A 21,904-nucleotide genomic window follows, 5' to 3' on the forward strand; every position below is an offset into this window, starting at 1 on the left:
CGAAAACAAGATTGCCAAATCCCTGGACAATGACCCAAATACAATTTGCGCAGAACAAGGCTCGAAAGAAGAGCTTTGCGTAATTATGGAATGTATGTCTGGAATGTGGTAGACATTGATGGCCGGCCGCCGGCCCCGATAGCTCAATTGTTTAGCGCGTCACTTCTGGAACGAAAAAGCTTTTAAGATCAAGCGGCGCTGGTTCGACTCTCGGGGTGTGCGATTGAGCAACGCACGTTAAGGAATGCTCTCCATTCAGCGGCATCTAATGGATGGGATAATTTCCTGGTAACAAGACTTCAACAATCGGAAACTTCGCTCTGCCGGTGACCGGGCCGCGAAATTTTTTTTCCCACGAGATTTCTGTCTCATTGATTCTAATCACTCTAAAAGTAAGATTTTCCGAACGTGTTTTGAGAGATTGGTTGATTCAGATTGCAAAATAACTATTTGCCAATGAAATTCTGCAATGATAATAAAATATAAGCTTTCCCTAACCCTACTTTTTTTGAAAAGCTCTTGTGCACCACAAAAATTAATTTTAAGAAAAAAAAAAGTTTGACTTCAACGGGCGTCGAACCCTCGATCACTAGGCAGAGGATGAAACCACTGAACCAACCGTGCCAACGACAAAATGTTGCATTCACACGGTTTTAATACAAACTTTTACCAAAATATGCAAATGAGACAGAAATCTCGTGGGAAAAAAAATTTCGCGACCGGCCTGCGTCAGTGATTCAGAGCCTCTACAAGTATGCGAAACTGCCAGGATTAAGCTCCGCAAAAAGCTTTCCCAGTCCGAGGATAAAGATTCAATCAATCAATCAGTTGCTGCGTTGGAAGGGGCCCCGGACTTATGTTCGGAGGGGGCCACGTTCTTCGTTGCTACAGCCCTGGTCTTAACAGTTGATGCTGGTAACGCGGCGATGACATGGAATGCAAATGTGTGCTTGTTTACCACTCAAGTGACCTACCATTGTTAATGTATCCTACTTATATACTATAGCCAAACAATTCGTTTGGAAATGTACTGTTATCCTGAAGAGATGGGTAAAAATACTTACCGGTAACGAAATCGATTCTGCTGAAACGAAATCTATTTCTGCAATTCCAGTGAAGCTTTTATTCGCGTTGCTGCTATGCACCTCAAAATAACGCTGATGTTGTCCTTTGCTATAAATATCTCACGAATCGCCATTCTGTTACAGACTAATTGAAACAGGAGTCGTTTGACGTTGAATCAAGACTGGCGAATATATTTTAACATGAGAAACATTCACCGGAAAACTTTTCAAATACCTGCGGGGTAGAGCAGTCTAATCTAAACAAGCGATCTCTCTCATATTGCGGAAATATCGAAACGCATGCAAATGTTAAAATACCACAAAAGCGAACAAAGGTAATCTTTGTGAAAAACCCACTTCCTCTGGATAAGATAAATTGCACGTATTGAAAGTGTTTTGAGTTAATTGTGCCAGTAGCTTACTTACGTAAGTCAGTTCACAGTTGCAGTATCACTGACGCAAATCCAATTATTGAGGTTGACAAAATGAAGTTTCGGTCCTTCAAGTGTCATGATTCGTGTATTACTCCATTCACTAGGTGCGGCTGAAGGCAAACCTGCTCTTGCAGTGAGTTGCTCAAGCGCACACCTCGAGAGTCGAACCGTTGTTGATTGATCTATTCATTCGTTTAACCGACTAAGCTATCGGGGCAGACAAAAGGGTGTGAAATCTAAAATGAACATGGTATAACTTGATGCAAGGAATAAGATGTAAGCTACACAATCTGAAGCACAAAACTTTACACAGTACGATACACAATGGAAAATATTGCACAAGGGCTATCGGCAGTATGGTAGGTGACCGTGATACAGGCAGTGTGTGGTGGTGACGCATCTCAACAATCATTTGCTGGGACCGCCAATGCATTACAAGGCTAGGATTCTATAACACTTTGAGGTATGGAATAAAAACAAGCTTACGCCAATTCAATGGCTTTGCACATAGGAAAAACTGCCACATAACCACATTTGAATGAAAGGTAACATTATGTCATTATCTACACAAAACCACAATGTTTTGACGCAATATAGCACAGGGGAATCACAAGGCAGACTAATGACTCAATCAAACAAAAAAAAATTGATAAAAATAGCATTACTAGCACTGTTGGAACACAAAGATCTGAATATGTTTTTCTCCATATCACAGGTAAAAGAGTCCAACTACTTAACCAAAACCAAAGACTTATATAAATGCAAATATATTGCACAGCATAGCGTTCGATCAAGTGCAGCATCACTGAGACTTCGTTTTCCAGCTCGACAATCCGAAGTACTTCATAAATCCACGGAAGATCTTGTGGAACCAAACGATGTTCAAGACGTCAAGAACAACTCCCAACAGAATACAATAACGAAAGTTTCCCAACCTGTTGGAGATACAATTTGTACTTAATGAGGTAATGTCATGTCTAACAAACGATAAGAGCGTTTGATGAGTTCAACTGCCAACAACGAACGACAATGTACCATTACAGAGTGTTGAGCATCTGCTTTATTAAAGCATAATCCGCCTAACTCGACATCTGAGTGGAAATTAAAAAAACCATCGACGTGAGAAATCTTGTGAATTTCTTACCCGAACAAGGCAAACCGTATCTAGTTTTGTTGATAAGCAGTTTGTCCTTAGATGTACTGTATGTTGATTTTGATTAAGTTCCATTTGCAAGTATAGCCGATCATTTGTCTTCAAGTAACCTTTGACCTAAGCATTTTCCAACCTTCTCAGGGAGCATCCTAGCGTCTCTCAGAGTTTAAAAGACGCATAAAGCTCCTTTTTGCATAGCAGCTATCCAAAGTCTTGACTGCTTGGCGTTCAATCTTTCCACAATATTTACTTTAAATGTTTAGGTGCCAGCTGACTTCGTTGCTATGCGAAGTATGTAAAATTTGTGTTTGTATATTCTGTTTCTCGTCAACACAAACAAATAAACTGAACTGTAAGTGCAAAAAGAACGAAGACGCAGTTGCCAGCCGTTTACGCTTGGAATTTGGGAAGAGATTTGGATGCAATCACAGAAAAAACGTGTGGTGAAAAACATACCGGTGGTCAGGGCTGCGATTTTTGCCTTTTTCGGTGACGAGGTCACTCGACACGCGCCATCACTATTCGACAAACGCCGTGCCTTACAAAAAAAAAACGAAAAAAAAACGAAAATAAAAAGGTAAAAAAAACTGAGAGAGGAGTAAACGTCGTCAGGTCGAGGAACAATCGGGGGGGGGGGGGTATCACGTGATGCAATCATAAGAGTGCTGACTTACGTAAACTTTCTTGCGCCAGGTGGGCTACTTCAAAGCAAGGTCTAAATGTGACGCTTCACACGAGAAACTCCCAAGGCGTCAGCGCCGCCATATTGAACACTGCGAGAGAATGCTTTGATCGAAGTTCCAACGCCTGGCATCAAACATTTCGCCACACACGTTTTGTGCTATTCGACACAACGGGTTTCTTTTATAGATAAAATAACCGAAGTAGGCTACTTTAATTGTCAACGTGTTTGCAAGTTTGTATTTATGTCTGACTTATGCACTTGTTGTTCCAAGCTTGCAGAAATGTTTTGCAATGTGAATAAGGAATAGTAGACAGATAAACACGGTTGCAACTTGACTTCCATCCACTAAAAGAGTTTCTGTGATTACGTAATGGGCGATTTTGCATTTGCATTCACAAAAGCACACAACCCAGCTGGCAAAACCCGTCGTTTTTACATTGATTCAACGTCTGCAGACGTTGAATCGAAAAAACGAGAAGCGAAAAATACACTAGAGTAGTCTATCACGAGTCACGACCGCACTGTTTGATTTGTAGTGATGTACCAAAAGTAGCGATACGCACGCTGTTACGTTAAATAACTCAGGGGGAAAAGTAAGTTAATTTTGAGTTGATTCAACGTTCGAGTCAGCACAAATCTATTTAATTTTCCTGGCGGGTTACATTGCGTACCCAGACAGCAAAAATCATCATTTTTGCATTGATTCAACGTCTACAGACGTGAAGTCAATGCAAAAATAACGAATTTTGCTGCCTGCGTAACAATGCCCAAGAAGAAATTTACGTTTGTTTTACATTAATTCGACATCTAGCGACTTTGAATTATCATAAAATAACGTTAATTGTTCAACCAGGTACCAGTAACAAATTAATATCTCACTGCGAGATGATTGCCTCGATTTACGTTTACACTAACATAATTTCGGCACAATTGAGATGCCGCGAGCAAACACGAGTCTGTTTGATAAAGAACCGGCTGTCAGAATCGGAATCTAAGACGCTGTATGGGAGGATGAGGTTGTCGCGTCATCACTGAAATACTTGAAGACGCAAAACTGCCCGTTCATGAACGCGCAATGCCATATGATCAGAATCATTATTTTTCTTTTCTGCCAAAGAACCGTTTATCTAATTTCGTATTACTTTTTTAACTTGACCCCGTAGCTTTTCTAATTCCGATTTGTTTCCGTCATAAAATTCTTTACAAATTTTGCAAAATACCACACTAACTTTTCCTTCTGTTTGATAATCTATAGCAGGTAAATTCCACTTTTTAACTGTATCTTCTTTCACGATGATTTATATTCACAACGACACCGGTAAACAATAACCATTCGATGAAAGAATAACATTTGCGTAACAATTAAGCCAGTAAAAACAGAGAGAGACTGTTCACCAGGCATTTTATAATAAAAGTAATTTGCGTTCTTCTGGTGACTATTTACTAGGTTACCTCCTGATGTTAAAGATGATAACTAGATGATTACCTCCTGATGTTAAAGATTAATTCTGATTCTTGCTGCTTACTTTATTCATTTTATCAGTACGTTTTTGTGTTGTGCCATCGTTGCTGAACAGGTTGTGTTAACCTGTTTTAGCCACCTTGATAAAGTCAGTCGTGCTGACTGACGAAACGTCGGAAATACAAAAGCTAGTTATCATCTTTAACATCAGGAGGTAACCTAGTAAATAGTCACCAGAAGAACGCAAATTACTTTTATTATAATTAAGCCAGTATTCATAAGGTGGCAAACTTTTTACAGTTCACAAGAGCATTGTCAGCGCATAAAATAGCTTGCGTGATGCTCTGGGCTACCGCCGTGTGACACGCGATGAAGAAGCGCATACAATTTCGTTTGATTAAACATTAAAGCATACGGCAATTGTCGCAGCAATCTAAGGTGTGTTGATTTGGCGACGGCAATGTTTTTGCCGTCGTAGATGGAATCACTCAACCAGCGTGCGATTAAAAACAGTAAGTGACTCTGATACCACACAACTTGTGCGGTAACTCGCGGCCAAACGCTTATAATCTGACTCTTGTGACGTCATATTACTATTCGACAAACAAGCGTAGAATTTTTGGTCGTTCGACAAGAAAGAAAAAATCGCAGCCCTGCCGGTGGTGAAACTAGACTAGACGCTCTAACGTGCATAGTTGCACAGATATCTCGTTTTAATAAAACATATGTTTGGAATATTTCGTCTGGAACGCGGTTAATGATTGTTTCGTTTTTGGTTTAAAAGCAGATTATTTATGTTCATGAAGACAACAGCTGTATGAGTAAAACATTACAATGACTAGACAATCAAAAACTCCGCAAGAAACTCCGTAAATAACGAAAAGAATCAACTTGCTGCACAAAGCAAAAACAAAGAATGAGCAAAAGACGTAATTTTGTGCGATTGAATCCCAATAAAGCAACAGACTAATTGAAACAAGAGTCGTTTGACGTTGAATCACGATTGGCGAATGTATTCTAACATGAGAAATATATTGTAAAGCAGTCTAATATAAACAAGCAAGCAAACCGCCCCGATGGCTCAGTTGGTTAGCACGTGACTTCTCGAACGAAGAAGCTTCAAGATCAAGCGGCGCTGGTTCGACTCTCGGGGTGTGCGCTTAAGCAACGCACGTTAAGGACTGCCCTCTTTTCAGCGGCACCTAATGGATAGAATAATTTCCTGGCAACAACACTTCAATAATCAGAAACTTCACTCTGTCAATCTCGGTGACCAGACCTGCGTCAGTGATTCAAAGCCTCTACAAGTATGCGAAATTGCCAGGATTAAGCTCTGCAAGAAGCTTTCCCAGTCCGAGGATAAAGATTCAATCAATCAATCAGTTGTAATTGCCACACCCCCTCTCAAAAGGCAATTAGCTTGATCCACCGCTGCTTCTACCTTCCTGTAAGAAGCCAAAAATACTTTTAAAAAAATGAAAAAATGCAGGTTGAAATTTGTTCGACTGTTGCAATGTTTAAAAATGGATATAAACTCACCTCAACCAGACAGACATATGAGTGATGATGACTTGCAAAACCACATTTGTTTTCATATTTTTTTTTTGATCGAGAAAACTAATGCTTACTCAATAATACTCATGCGTTCTATTTTGTGTCGAATCAATATTGTGGAAATATCGAAACAAACGCAAATGCTAAAATACCATAAAAGCGAGCAAAAGTAATCGGTGTGAAAAACCCACTTCCTCTGAATAAGATGAATTGCACAGATTCATGAAAGTGTTGAGTTAATTGTGCCAGTAGCTTACTTACGTAAGTCAGTTCACAGTTCTAAGAAAAAGCTTGGCAGAAGTCAGGCTTTTAAAGGGCGGGGAAACCCAAATTAACTTTTTGCAAGTTTTTTGTTTCAGCGTGATGTCATTGTGTACAACATGCGTTTTAGCAAAAAAAAATCCAAATTTTGTTGCCCTCGTCTCGCTAAGGCCGCTTTTGTTTGATACCCGTTTGCGAGGTCTCGCGCGCATCAAGCTGTGATGCTGTTCGCTGTGACGTCACAAGGTACATATAGTTGTTGCCAAAAGTTTAAGACCAGACTTGATTTATGACCATTTTTGCATTACTTCAAAATACTGCATCATATATTGTTTCAGTTGCATCATCTTTATGCATCATCTTATATCTGATGCAGTATTTTGAAGTAATGCAAAAATCGTCATAAATCAAGTCTGATCTTAAACTTTTGGCCACAACTATATGTACCTTGTGACGTCACAGCGAACAGCATCACAGCTTGATGCACAACGAGACCTCGCAAACGGGTATCAAACAAAAGCGGCCTTATAGCGAGACGAGGGCAACAAAATTTGGATTTTTTTATTGCTAAAACGCATGTTGTACACAATGACATCACGCTGAAACAAAAAACTCGCAAAGTTAATTTAGGTTTCCCCGCCCTTTAATAACAAGAAAGGATTAATGTTTTTTGAATTACGTGTTTTGCTCATTGTTTGTCTTTTGCTTTGTGTTGCAAGTTGATTCTTTTAGTTATTCACGGAGTTTAAAAGTTATCAGTAAGACGAAAAGTCTTTTTCTTTTAACTTATGGTTCTTTCCAGTTTCACAATCTTCCATGGTATTTCTCCACCTATAAGGCAACGAAATCGTCAACTTATACGAAGTTTATGTGGCCACAAAAACGATGTTGTTAGACAAAACGTCTGATCATCCGGGCGGGGGAAGTTACAAAACCATAGGCGCTCTGCCGGGACCAGGGGGATGGTGTCGCGGTGGACGGATTCTACTACGTTTATCGAAATTGAATTACTGGCGTTGTTTTAAGAAAACTAGTCATCTGTGCTGCTGTATTACTAAACGGTGGGGACAACATTTAGCGCCGGAAAGCGTCATTTCTTGCTATCATGCAACGAGCAATATAAAAAATCACTAAATACAAATGACATTGAAACTATGGCTACAACTAAATTTATTATACAAAAACTTTTAACTTGTTCATAAGCAGCGTAAGTGGAAAAAATTGAAATAGTGGTAGTTTTGCATGTATGCTGCATGGGTCAAGCTGACTGAATAATCTTGTACAGTGAAGGCACAATACCTTTTATATCCCTCAGGATTAGACGAGGCCAATATTCGGATATACGCATACGGCATGACAGCAATTCTGCATAGAAAGAAAACCAAGGCGAGAAGAAAGCCATTATACACATAGATCTTGGTCTTCTGCATGTCACACTCAGCAAGCATCCACCTAGTGGTAAGTAATAAAGGCAGGTTCATATATTTCCTGAAGGAAACGTTTCTACTGTACAAACAATAAACCAAATACAGAAAAGGTAGCCAACTACAAACTAGAACAGTTTTATCGTAGCGTCATCGTTTAAGTGGAATTACAGTTGAATTCTAGCGAATGAGAGTATTATTTCAGGAATTTTACGAATTTATAGTTTTTAGTCAGCTTTAAAAATTCATTTTTTATCAGCAACATGTTTTCATTCAATTTCAATCAGATACTTAAATGTTCACAATTTTGAGTTTGGTTTTTGGTGTGGTAATCTTTGCTATTTCTTAGTTGCTGATTTTTACGCTTTTCAGTTGTACTTTTCCAGAATATCAAAGAAGCCTCCTACATCGCGACAGAACCTTTGTAAACAATTTTTTCAGCTACTAAGCTTAGTTGTGTTTATTAACTGGAGTTTTATCCGCTTGTCGCATCGTACGATGGATGGATCTTCTTAACTTCAATCGATTGTCTGTAATAATCTTAACACCAAGAAAACAATACATTAGAGACGTCAGGCTCAGCTTGCTGTTAATGACTGTGAAGAATAATTCACCTGAAATTGACGAAAGGTGTTGACATTTCCGCTAGAGTTCGAAACACGACCAAATAACAGTAGACACTGTACTTCTGCAAAATAGAAAACAATAACATAGAATGAAAGTCAAAAACTGAATTTCAAATTAATACTGTAGGACCAAAATGATTGGAACGCATGGTGAACTGCTACGCTTGTAGGTAAACGTAAAGGAATTGAAAAGAGGTCTCAACACGAGTAGAGCTAGAATGAACTAAGGACAAATCATTGTGTAGCTACCAAGAAGTCCTGCTGCCGTGATTACAAACTACTCACAGCCACAGGGCGGCACGACGTAATCAAGTGCACGTGACCCGGTGCAATGCACTAGGCAATGACCATAACGCAAAATAAACGTTACTAACTCTATCATTCCTCCCTCATTCCCCACTTAGCAGTAGAAATAAAACATTACAGCTAAGGGAGGGTGATACTAACCAAGTATTCACGACTTAACATACACAATATGTATAGTGCTTCTGACAGATCACTGCAATAATGGTCGTATTACAATTAGGGTCAGAAGCACATACGACTAACAAACGTATCGACTAAGCCTGATAAAAATCAGGTTTGCGTCTGTTTCGAACTGGATAGCGTCTCTGTGGGACAGCTTTACTATGCCCAGAGTGTTCATTGGTATCGGTCGGTTCGAAATCTTTCTTTGGACTTGGTGCAACCTTAACTTTACTTGAATCAGAAAAATCACTTTTACTTTCAGTATGAACGTTTTGAAACCTGGGCTGAAGTTGATTTATGTGTCTCTTCCAAACGCCTCATTCCGTTCGTACGTTGTACAGGACACGTCCCCGTCTTTTAATTACCGTACCCGGGAGCCACTTCGAACCAGATGCATAGTTTCGAGCATAAACTAACGAACCTTTTTCATAGCTTCGCTTATGAGATGCAGGTTCTTGTTTTGAATTACTCTTTTCCTTTGGCGAGAACAAGGACAATAGCGTTTTCGGCTGGCGCCAATGAAGAACTTCGGCTGAAGTCTTCCAGTCGAGGTGTGCTTCTGTACGTTGTGACTACTACGAGATGAGCATTTTGCTTGCTCACTTCTCCCTTATAGTTTTTTTCCATCGCCCTTTTAAAGGTTTGGACGTAGCGTTCCGCTTCGCCATTTGATGCAGGATGGAACACTGGCGAGGTGATGTGATGTATTCCTAACTTCATGCAAAATGTCTTGAACTCTCCGGACGTAAACTGGCTTCCGTTGTCTGAGACAATCGTGTCCGGAGAGCCTTCTATCGCAAAGATTTGTTGAAGTGCGCTGATCGTTGCTTTAGAAGTTGCCTGTCCGATGTTCTGCATAGAAACATAAGGATATTTTGAGTGTGCATCAACGCAAATCAGCCACATCTTTCCTAAAAAAGGTCCAGCATAGTCGAGATGAATCCGCTGCCACGGCTTTGTAGTTTTCGGCCATGCTTGGTACTCTTTGTCCGGAGCTTTTGCGACAAGCCTGCAAGGTCCGCACGACTTCACCATCTCTTCGATGATTTTGTTCAACTCCGGCCACCATACGTATCTGCGTGCCATCTGCTTCGTTCGGGTGATTCCCCAGTGACCTTTATGCAAGAGTTTTAAAACTTGTGCCTGCAAACATTGCGGAATTACTGCTCGTGGAAAACCGTCACGTTGTAAAAGTATTACATCGTTTTCTACCCACATCGTCTTTATACGAAGCATAGCAGCGCAGCTTATCATTGTCAGGTAATCTTCTAGGCCAACCGTCCTGGATATACGACAGAACTAATTTTAAGACCGGATCGTGAACCGTTTTTGTTTTAAGCTCGTTCGAAGTTAAAGGTAAACCGTCCATGGTTTCCTCTACAGAATGAGAAACCTCTGCATTCTCTCTCTCCTCGTTTTCGTCAAACGTTTTGTCTAACCCCACAGGCAATCTAGACAGTCCATCTGCATTACCATGTAGATTAGTTGGTTTGTACTGAATATCATATTGATATGCTATTAAGGTAATAGCCCATCGTTGAAGACGCTGAGCTGTTAGGACTGGTAGATTCTTTTTTGGTGAGAAAATCGAAACTAGTGGCTTATGATCCGTAATTAAAGTAAACTTCCTACCGTACAGGTATTGGTGAAACTTCGTTACTCCATAGATGGTAGAGAGCGCTTCTCGTTCAATTTGTGAGTACCTCTTCTGCGTTTCACTCAAAGTTTTCGATGCATGGGCGAGTGGACGTTCCACACCATCGTGCTTCTGCATCAAAACTGCTCCATTCCGTACTGGGATGCATCGGTGGCTAGTATGAGTGGTTTGCTCTCATCGTAGTGACTTAGCGTGGTTGCATTGATCACGTCCTCCTTCAGTTGTTGAAAAGCGAGTTTGCAATGTTGTGTCCACCTGAACATTGCTCCTTTCTTCAACAAAGAATTTAAAGGTTTTACCTTGTCTGGAAGATCTGCTATAAAACGACTATAATAGTTAATTTTCCCTAAAAAAGCTTGAAGTTCTTGAAGGTTTTGCGGCTGGGGTAATTGTTTTATTGCTTCGACTGATGTGCTCGACGGTCGCTTGCCGTCTTTGTCGATTATATGACCAAGATATTCAACCGAATCCTTGAAAAATTCACATTTTTGTACTTTAACACAAAACCCATACTCGCTTAAACGATCCATAAGCTTCTCTAAGTTATTCCAATGATCTTTTTCTGTCGGTCCCGTAATTAAGATATCATCTAGATATGCTGCTACACCAGGGATTCCCGAAATCATTTTATCCATGCAACGTTGAAATTGGGCTGGGCTTGACGCCACACCGAAACACATACGATTGTATTGGAAAAGACCAAAAGGTGTGTTTATGACACAAAGTTTTTTTGCTTCGTCATCAAGCTCTAATTGCAAGTAAGCATCCGACAAGTCAATTTTAGAAAAGTACTGACCTTTTCCCAGCGATTCCAGCAACGGGCAACGTCGGCAACGGATGTTGATCCACTTGTATTTGCTGGTTCAGTCCCTTGAAATCGCCGCAAATTCGTATACTTCCATTTGCTTTCGACACCGCTACGATCGGAGCTGCCCAGTCGCTATAATTTATTGGCTGCAAAACGTTGCGCTCTATAAGTCTGTCCAATTCTTGCTTTTTGGAAAATGGAATTGGTCTTGGTTTGGAAAAAACGGGCTTTGCTTCCGGTTTTAAGTGTATAGAAACTTTTGTCTTAACACATTTCCCAAGATCAGACGAAAAAACTCTGGAAAATTTGCAAGTTAAAGCTGAAACTTGCCTTTCCCTCTGCTTTAGTAAGGATTCTTCTGTCTGCTGAACTTGTGAAGATACGAGATGTTTTTTCTTGTCTGAAACTTGATCTAACACCGAAATACCCTGACTGGTCAAGCCAAAACTGTCACTCCAGTCTAGACCCATTAGGTTTGTGCCTTTGTTTTCATTTAGTACGATTAACTTCATCCCTGACTTTAGTTGACAACCTATTTTAACATTTACGAAGCATTGACCTTTAACATGCAAAGGCCTACCAACCACCATAAGCATGTAGTGAGGTTTCTTAGCACGTGGGAGAACCTAACTCGTGGTATCCATCTAATCCAACCATGGAACATGTTGAGCCAGTGTCCCACTGGCACGTGAACGGTTTGCCGTAACTTCGGCACGGATCCAAATTTGCTTTCCGATGCGTTGGTAAGCTTTTGAGCTCCGCTTTTCCTTCCATGGAGGTGTCTTTCGAATTTGGTTGCAACTGCTTACATGGCCTATAGCTTCTACTCAGTCTTTCTGCTGGCGTTGTAACCCCTTTGCCTGGCACACAGATTTGATGTGCCCTTTTTTCCGCACTTGTAACACACGTAACTTTTAAACGGACATTCACCCTTAGAATGTTTAGAAAAACAATCCTGACATGACTTCCACGCCTTGCGACCTTGATTCGTGGAACCAACTGAAGGCGTCTTTCTCTTCTTAATGTAGGTTGCGGACATCTTATTAACGACAACTTCATCTGATGTTCCTTCCCCTCTTAGGATGTTATCAGTTTGCACAGTTCTGATATAAACTTCAGCTTTGTTGAGAACATCATCAAGTGAAAAATTTAAATTCGTTAAACATTGACGCCTGACTTCAGGGTGTGGGGTGTTTAATACAACAACATCTCTAATCTGCTCGTCGACATAGCTGAGATGATTACACTGCTCACTTTTGCATATAAACTCACAATTTTGAGCAAGCCCTCGTAAAGTTGCTGTCCAATCTTTATAAGACTGACCCACTTGTAATTTACAGTTGTAAAAACTATGGCGCGCTGCTTGAACATGGATGGTTTCTTTAAAGTGCGATGCTAACTTATCTGAAATTTGGTTGAACGATTTATCATGTACGTTTTTGTCACCAAAAAGATTCTCAATCAAGCTATACGTCTCGGGTCCAACCCAGGATAACAAACATGCCTTTTTCTTGTCATCAGTTGCAACATTGTAAATGTCCATGTGATGCAAGAACCTTTGCATATACTGTTTCCATTTTTCTTTATCCTGGTTGAAACTTTCAAACTTTGGCGCTGATTCGTTGGTTTGCATTCGACTAATGTCATTTAACGTTGATAAAAACTGTTCCTGCTGTTTCTCCATTGTGGCTAGCATTGCTTTGACTGTTTCTTCCATGACTAATTTGTGCAGAAACCACTGCGACAATGTAATAATCTTCTCACTTCAGAAAACTGCCACGTAGATTCAATTTTACTTCTGACACCACTGTTACGCTTGTAGGTAAACGTAAAGGAATTGAAAAGAGGTCTCAACACGAGTAGAGCTAGAATAAACTAAGGACAAATCATTGTGTAGCTACCAAGAAGTCCTGCTGCCGTGATTACAAACTACTCACAGCCACAGGGCGGCACGACGTAATCAAGTGCACGTGACCCGGTGCAATGACCATAACGCAAAATAAACGTTACTAACTGCAAAATAGAAAACAATAACATAGAATGAAAGTCAAAAACTGAATTTCAAATCAATACTGTAGGACCAAAATGATTGGAACGCATGGTGAAATAAACTGTTTTTACATTCAGTGCTATTGAATAAAAAAAATCTCTGGTGACGCTGAGTTTGAAATTAAATAGTGGTTTACGTTAGAAGGACTGGCCTAATCGACAAGCTTATTGGCATTGCAAAGACAAATCACGTAATAAGCATCAAGATTTGCAGTTTTTTTTATTTAAAATTTAACATTGTCATTAAAACGACAGTAAACAGATGTAGGGGTCTACAAAAAGGCTTTATATGAAACAATATATAATAACGAAAAAAAAGCAGAAACCTACAAATTTTCCACTTAAAAGTTTTCATATATATATATAATTTATTTTTAGAATTTAAAAGTTTTACTGAATATCTAAATAACAAAAAGAAATTGTTCTCAAACACTTTCAACTGTAGCGGAGATGTGAAATTACAATTTACTATGAAATCAATAACTTACGATGCTTATGGCATACTGCGCAGACATGCACAGGTGATGGATTATAACTTCCCAGTAGCCATCGTACGTGGTTGGATACGTGGCCACAAACCATAAGGTGTCTGTAAAATCATCAAACTTGATCAAGTTGTTTCATGGAATGCAGTTAACTTCACATATACATGGAACATTATCATCAAACAAGAAGTATTAGGTACCGGTATACGTGTTTTTTGTTTATTCAATTTACAATTACCGTATTTGTTGTTCATGCATATATACATTTTATAATCTTTGTTTTGGTGTTGGAAGCTTGAGCCAGATAACACTCTACATGAAGCGGTTAACTGACTTAACTAAAAAGCAATTGCTAATTAGTTCAGCTTAAATTATTCAAATCTTCAATCGATTAATCAAAACATTTTTTGGTTTAAAATCAAAGTATTGTCAGTACCAAGCAGCCAAGGTTGAGGACATACAGGAATTTTGCATATATATGTATGAAACTGTATGAAGAACATAGCAAGGATACTTCTGTCTACGTTGTGACATCAAGAATCATTGCGGACATGACAAATGGATGCAACAACTACAGCCACGTAGATATCAAGAGAAATAAAAGCAGCAACATCCCAAAGAGATTAGGACCATACAAACTGGACATGAAAAGATTAGTCAAAGATAAGTTACAGAAAAGAATTTAATGATTAATATTTACACCTTAAAAAATGACTGAAGACATGCAAAAAGAAGTACATCGTGTTGAGTTGTTGTCTCAGGCAAAGAAACTTTATATATATTTAGTCGTTTATCTGCAGCCACACCAAGTCAAACCAAATTGTAGTAAATTGGCAAAAGCAGCAACGCAATACAACACACAAAGTACAATCAGAAGAACAAAAACGAACAAATATTTGTGGGAGGAGTGTTCCACTGCATGCAATTGACATCTAGCCCATCACCACAAACGAGCAAAATCCATGAACGATGGATCTGTTCCAAATTGTGCCTTTCTGACAGGATGACAATGGAAGAGCTGATATCCAGGTTTGGCATCCATCAGCTTGGAGATGTCATGAGGTGAAGAAGACTGCGTTGGAATGGACACGTGCAATAAATGGAATAAGTTGCGTGGCCAAAAAATCACTGTGAAATTTTGTTGAATCACTTGATTATTACAGTAGAATAGGTGACGTAGTTCTTCTCGTTCCTCACGCTTTTTGATCTTTAGACTCTGTCTACTTATGAAAATGGCCTCTTTGAAGCGCAATTGTACCGCGTCGTTTTCTCTTGCAATGATTGTAGATTCAAAGTCGGCGAGGCACTGTTGTTGATGATCAAAGACCAAACTTTTATCTGAGCTGAGATGTTCTTTCAAGCGGGAGTGGAGTGGGCGAATCGTGCTGCATTTCTTGAATATGATCTTGTAAACACAGCTCTTGGTGGTACACGTGTCGTCGTTCCGTAGTGGGCGATTTTGTAGCCGGCAAAGGTTCGGATTTTTGAAGGGCGTTTCGGAGGGTTTGTGAACATCGAAAGAAGCGGACTGGCAAGTCCAGGTCTTTAAAGACTTTTTTTACTTGACAGTCCGCATCGTCGTTCATAAAAAGCAATTCAAAAAAATTTATTGGGTTATATGGTGTATGGGGGTTTGGTCAACATAAATACACAATACTTAAAGGCAAGGAGAGATAACTAACCCAGTGTTGCATTGTGCGCACGATATGCCTCTACTTTTTACTTTTCCATGTTGTTTGTGTGAGCGATAAACTTAAATTCACAAACTACTGTTTGGCAGCATAACTACCGGCAAAATACTCGTAAATATAACGGAAATAGAAAATAAGCATCTTGCAAAGTTTAAGAAGGTACCGGTAGGCTATAGTGATTGGTTTCATCTTGTTAATACTGAACACACTCACTTTCAAAAGAAAAAGCAATTTAAGAAATGAACTAAAAAAAATAAGAAAACGGTCTTAACTTTTAGTCCAAATAACAATAGGGTTATAGAAAATATACAAAAAAAATTAACGACTTGAAATCTATAAGTAAAAACATGAAACCATACACAAGGCTCCCTTATCATACACATGCAGGTTGCTCAGGTTAGATTTTCAGTAAAACGAAAAACAATAACACATCATGTACGTACTCCATAATACCTGCAACAGAGTAACCTATGGATACGCAAAGACCAGCCTCTGTAAGCCACGATGCTCCCCTACCAAACCAAATCATTTCATTAACATACAAGGAAAATGTTGATTAATTAAGGATGCCAATGAAACTATTTTTTTAACCATCTGGATAACCATTTCAAAACCACGATATCTTATGAAGTGAACTTATGAAGTAAAATCTTGAACAAAATCCCAGGTTTCTATAAAACCAATGAATCTGATTGTGTAAATTTTACAATGAATGAATAAATTTGATGCTTGGTGTGAAAGCAGAATGAATGCAGATGATGACTAAAATGACAATCCCAAGAACATTCAGCTTTAAGTAGAAAGCAACAACGATATCAACAGCTGGTTTGCGAAGCAGAAGCCCAATCAAATTATTCAATACCTCCGCTTCACAGTTGTCTTGACATCTAATCTAAGTCATTTCCAATGTGCAAGGGTGGTGAACGTCAAAGTCATTCGACCTTTGGATTAGTGAAAGAAGATACAAAGAAAAAGTGGTTCAAGTTTTCAGAAATTTTGTTTAACAGAATAAAAAAAAATGCGTAAATGAACCAGCAAAGGCGATTGTCATCTTGTGCATATGTTAGTTGCAAAAGCAATTTCAAAAGCGTTATTGTCGATGTATGAACTAGAACTTGTCATGCATCAAGTTAGTCTAGGTGTTAACTTGGCGATGACGATATGTTAATTATCACTTTAATAAACTCAGACAAGTTGACATTTCTATAATGTACAATATTTTAACCAAAATCTGCGAGCAAAACTTTCAAATAATGCAGAAAAACTGGGTCAAAATTCATCAAACATGAGTGATTGATTCTTCAACAAAGGCTTACAAACTTAAATTGATAGATCCAGTCTGTGGGTTGTAGTATCACAGTATAACTTCTATTCTATATGAAAGTAACGCATCAAACCATAGGAAAACACATTTGCATTAAAAATATGGTAAATATGGTGCATTATAAATATATTATAACTATTATTGACTGCTTGTTTTTCTCCAACAGCAGAAAAATATTTGTGCCTGATACAATCCCATGGCCGGGCCCGCGACAGTGATTCAAAGCCTCTGCAACTACAAGTATGTGAAAATACCAGGATTAAGCTTTCAAAGAAGCCTTTTCAGTCCCAGAATAAAGATTCAATCAATCAATATCAATGCTAGAATGATTGAAGCAAACCAAACTTTCCAAGATGCCACGTTTATGGACAATTTTATCGTTATTAGCCTTATTGATCTTCCACAAAGATGATCATGGTCTAGGCCACTTGCTCTCACAGTCAAGCATGTTTTTACCAGATCATTTCCTTTTTAAATTTCGTGTCATGAATAAATTGCAAACTAGGAAAGTAAGTAGTCCACCACAGTCAGCAACACCAAGTTAAATAAAACAAAAACTTAGAGATGTACCGATACCAATATTTTCGCCGATACTGATATCACTTTTTTAGGCAGATACCTTTATTTTGCCGATACTTTAGTGTTGCAAAAAGCAGTTTTGGTATTTGCAAGGAGTTAGATCAAATGCTAAGTTTGACCTTATTTGCATATGACTATTAAAAAAAATCTTTGAATTGGCATTATAATTTAGTTGTAAAGATTCAATCAATCCAATTTCTCTGTATTGTTGTGCAATAATAGTAGTGTTTAGTAATAAAAGGCTGCCATGATTGAGGACTGGGGCATTAGGGAACAATCATAATTGCGGTTTTTGAAAAATAAATAAAGGGTTTGCGCAAACTCTCTAAATAAACTATCATAATTTGAAATAACATATAAAATTTAAACCAAGTCCTTTGTGTAGTCATGCAAAACTATTTGACGACTAATGTTCAACCTAAGAACGCTTGTTGTTTGGTTGATTGCTTTTTCCAGGCTTGATAAGATTACCCAGGCATCAAAAACGTATAATTTTGCATTGTTTCTACATCGCCACACATTTAAAACATCTTAATTCTTAACTTTGTTTTGTGTTTGGTTCATTTTCTTTAGCGAATATATAATTCTGGATTCGTTATACTTATTCTAGAATAGATTCGAATTGTCAACTATTTGAAAATGCCCATCCCTATTTGTGTCATATCTTTAGTTTCATATTGCCCTAGTGATAATTGCTCTTCGCTATAAGCCAGTTGTGTTACTTGGTTTGCGTTGATGTGATGAAATGTTGGCCTGCAAAAAACTTCAAAATCAAGTCCATGAAATGTTGCTTTGATGAATTGTAATGTTAATATCAAGACAAGAACAACGACAAGACAGAAAGAATCATCCATGCAACATAATATAATAGGAATATGTGATCTAATTATATATTATATTTATCTGAGGCCGTAAATGCCTGAACTTCAAAGTCAAAATGTATTTAATTTTCACATACCAAACCACCTGTGATGATCGAATTTGTGGATTTGTTATTCGATAAAATGTTGAGATGATGTTACGTCATTACGTCTCTTTGAGATGAAATTTCACGATGTTGCATGGACAAAAAAAGTTTTATGCTGTGTTGAGAGTAAAAAAGAAACATAAATGATAAACAAATTAATTTGCGTTCTTCTGGTGACTATTTACTAGGTTACCTCGTGATGTTAAAGATGATAACTAGCTTTTTTTTTTCCGACGTTTCCGACGACGAAAAAGCTAGTTATCATCTTTAACATCACGAGGTAACCTAGTAAATAGTCACCAGAAGAACGCAAATTAATTTTATTACCAAATGCCTGGTGAACAGTCTCTCTCTGTTTTTACTATAAATGATAAACATTGGAGAAATTGAGTCTCCTCCACAATTTAAGAATCGAGCAATGCAAAACTGCTAAACAAAATGTTTTGTTTGAGTGAAAGAATCACTGCAAGCAAACGATGCCAAAAGGCGCGCGTAAGATGCCATGGGAGTGTGAGGTATCAAATATTTGAGCAGGTTATTATTCTTCATCAATGTTAGTTAAAGGTAGGCCTACTTCAAAAAAAATCTGCAGCAAATGCGTTTTTTTTAATATTTTTAAGATATATCAGCCAAGTTTTGTCGATACCAATATATCGGTACATTTCTACAAAAAAATCATGAATCAACCATAAAATTAGGTTTTCGACAATCAATAAGTATGAATTTGACAATCAGTATTATAATGACTTTATGAAGTTTAGTTAGTCAATGGAATAGATGTACCGGTACATAGAAAAAGATGCATGAACAAAGTAGGCTACTGGTACTTGTGAATGCACTAATTAATCATTCAGAAAATATACTGTATTTATAAATATGTCTTTAGAAGTAATACGCAAACTGTTATCCTAGTTAAGAACAAAAAGACTTATAAACACAAAGTAGATTAATAACATGACCAATCAATGTTCTGATTGAAATATATTCTTACCATAGCGGCTCACTGTAACCATCTTTATCAGTCAAGAGGAAGTACAGAGAAATTGCAGATGAAACCAAGGCATGCACAGTTGAGTTGTTTCTGAAGTGACGAGACCATTGATGCATTATTTCTCATACCCATCAAAACAATTAGTACAATTACATCCATGTAGTGTAGGCCTACTGAAGTAACACATGGATGGAATAATTCCCTAGCAACACTTCAACAATCGAAAACTTCACTCTGTCAATCTCGATAATAGGCCTGTGTCAGTGATTCAAAGCCTTTACAAGAGTGCGAAACTGACAAGATTAAGCTCTACAAGAAGCTTTCCCAGTCTGAGGATAATGATTCAATTAAAACACTTTGGCTAAAGGCCAGATGATTGCTGATTGGGGTCGTCAATTTTAATTATGCCTGTGCACAACCAATGATACACAGCCTACTGCCAACCCAAAGGTTACACTACTCCACTCAACCATGTGTATAATACAAGTTGTTACAAATTATTCCTCTGTTTTTAAAATTTATAACTCTCTGACCTTTTGGAAATGACAGGTCAAGTGCACTGTACCGTACTCTAAGAGTAAAATGTTTTTTCACTCAATTATAAGATGCAATTTACTGAATTTACAAAGAAACTAAATTTTTACCTGTCATTCCATTCCATTTGTTTCATTTGAGATAACTTGCAAAACTTTGGAAATTGAGATGAGGATATAGAACTCAGCTTTCGAAAAAAATACAAAAAAACTATGAAACTTCCACTAAAAACCCATAAGTATACATTCAAATCAGCTTTCATTTTCAAAATAGCTGACATTCAAAACAATACAATTAGGCCTGCAGATATTGCACAACATGTTGAAAACAGGTGCCTGAAGCAGGCCTCGAAATTTGTACTTTTTTTCGGCGGTCATGCATGCATGTCTTACCGGACTGGCCCTTTCAGTGGACATTTAATATCTCAACCGGACTTAGTTTTTGCATGTAGATTTTGAACAAAATCACACTACAGTATTGTGTAATCGTGTTTGTAGAAGAAGATTTTCTACAACAGAATAACTCTGCAATGGTTGATGGCTTAATTAACCGACCCTGAAGTATACTGGAGCAGATTGCTTGCAAAGAAATCAGTGCGTTAATGACAGTCGCGTAATGACGCAACAAACACAATTGAAAACAACAATCCAAATTTCCTTATTACAAAAGCAACCACGATCACTTATTCCGTGGTTTTCGCGTTATAGAATCGCTGTGCCAAGCGATTACTGCACAAATTCTATTTCTATCTAATGGTGTCAGACTAATGTGTCTAAGTCGTTATCGTGTCTAACAACCTCCCTTCTGCACAAAAATTCTATTTCTATGAGTATCAGCGTGAATAAGGTCGCCACATTCGCCTAAGCACGTGCGGAACCCAGTTGAAACTTGTTTCTCTGTAACGTTTCTTTTTAACAAACGATCAATGCAACGCAATAATCCTCATTGTTAAAATTAGAATACATAATCCTGCCGAAAAGTTCAGACAACTTTATTTCAAGGCAACATTGCAAGGCGTTGAAATGATGTAAAAATGGCTACTTTCGCCATCAACTCGTTAACCACACCACTCTAATGTGATCTCACAACCACGTTTCTCTAATGTTAAAGCAATTGCCTGTACTATTATTGTTTCAGCTTCGTATTTGTTCGCGTTAAACAAACAATTGTAACAATTCAACTTTAAAATGTATTTTTGCTGCATTAGCTCTATTTTTGAAAAGAATTTTGCGGTGGTCATTTATGACCGACCAATGAGTCGGCTTCGGCAGACATTTGAGGTCATTCCGGAGGTCATGTCCGCCAGCATAACCGCCGGATATTTCGAGGCCTGGCCTGAAGAATTCTTGTGTTACAGGTACCGGTAGCCTACTGCAATTTCATTTCTCTAAATATAATTTCACTAAATTTTGCTTCATGAAAACTCATGCATGGTGTACAATGCACATCAGTGGCATACGGTGATCATTTTTTTGGGTGTTCACTTTTTTCAGCAAGCTTTAAGTTTAAACACATACTAGGTTAGCAGTTAGCTCAATAGCTGTTCAGCTTAGGTGCACAATCTCTGTTATGCTCAAAAACACAATTGGCAATGTTAGAACACAATGAAAATTGTACACCAGTATGTACCTAACTACCGTCAACCGGGGCTACTTTGATCAATTTTCAGCGTTTTCGGATCATATCAG

At 38.3% G+C, this 21,904-nt stretch overlaps 1 protein-coding gene across 1 annotated transcript; it reads right to left on the reverse strand.

Moving 5' to 3' along the window:
* Positions 1–1,235: 1,235 nt before the first annotated feature.
* On the reverse strand, positions 1,236–20,427 carry LOC145778641 (TLC domain-containing protein 4-A-like). Its single transcript, XM_082590175.1, has 6 exons — positions 20,327–20,427; positions 19,683–19,772; positions 14,134–14,234; positions 8,652–8,725; positions 7,913–8,065; positions 1,236–2,433 (listed from the first exon to the last, which is right to left on the reverse strand). The coding sequence occupies exons 2-6, from the start codon at positions 19,702–19,704 to the stop codon at positions 2,301–2,303; spliced, it is 483 nt and encodes a 160-aa protein (XP_082446301.1). The 5' UTR covers positions 19,705–19,772; positions 20,327–20,427; the 3' UTR covers positions 1,236–2,300.
* Positions 20,428–21,904: the final 1,477 nt, after the last annotated feature.

This window comes from Aplidium turbinatum, chromosome 10 (assembly GCF_918807975.1).
Source record: "Aplidium turbinatum chromosome 10, kaAplTurb1.1, whole genome shotgun sequence".
NCBI classification, from domain to species: domain Eukaryota; kingdom Metazoa; phylum Chordata; class Ascidiacea; order Aplousobranchia; family Polyclinidae; genus Aplidium; species Aplidium turbinatum.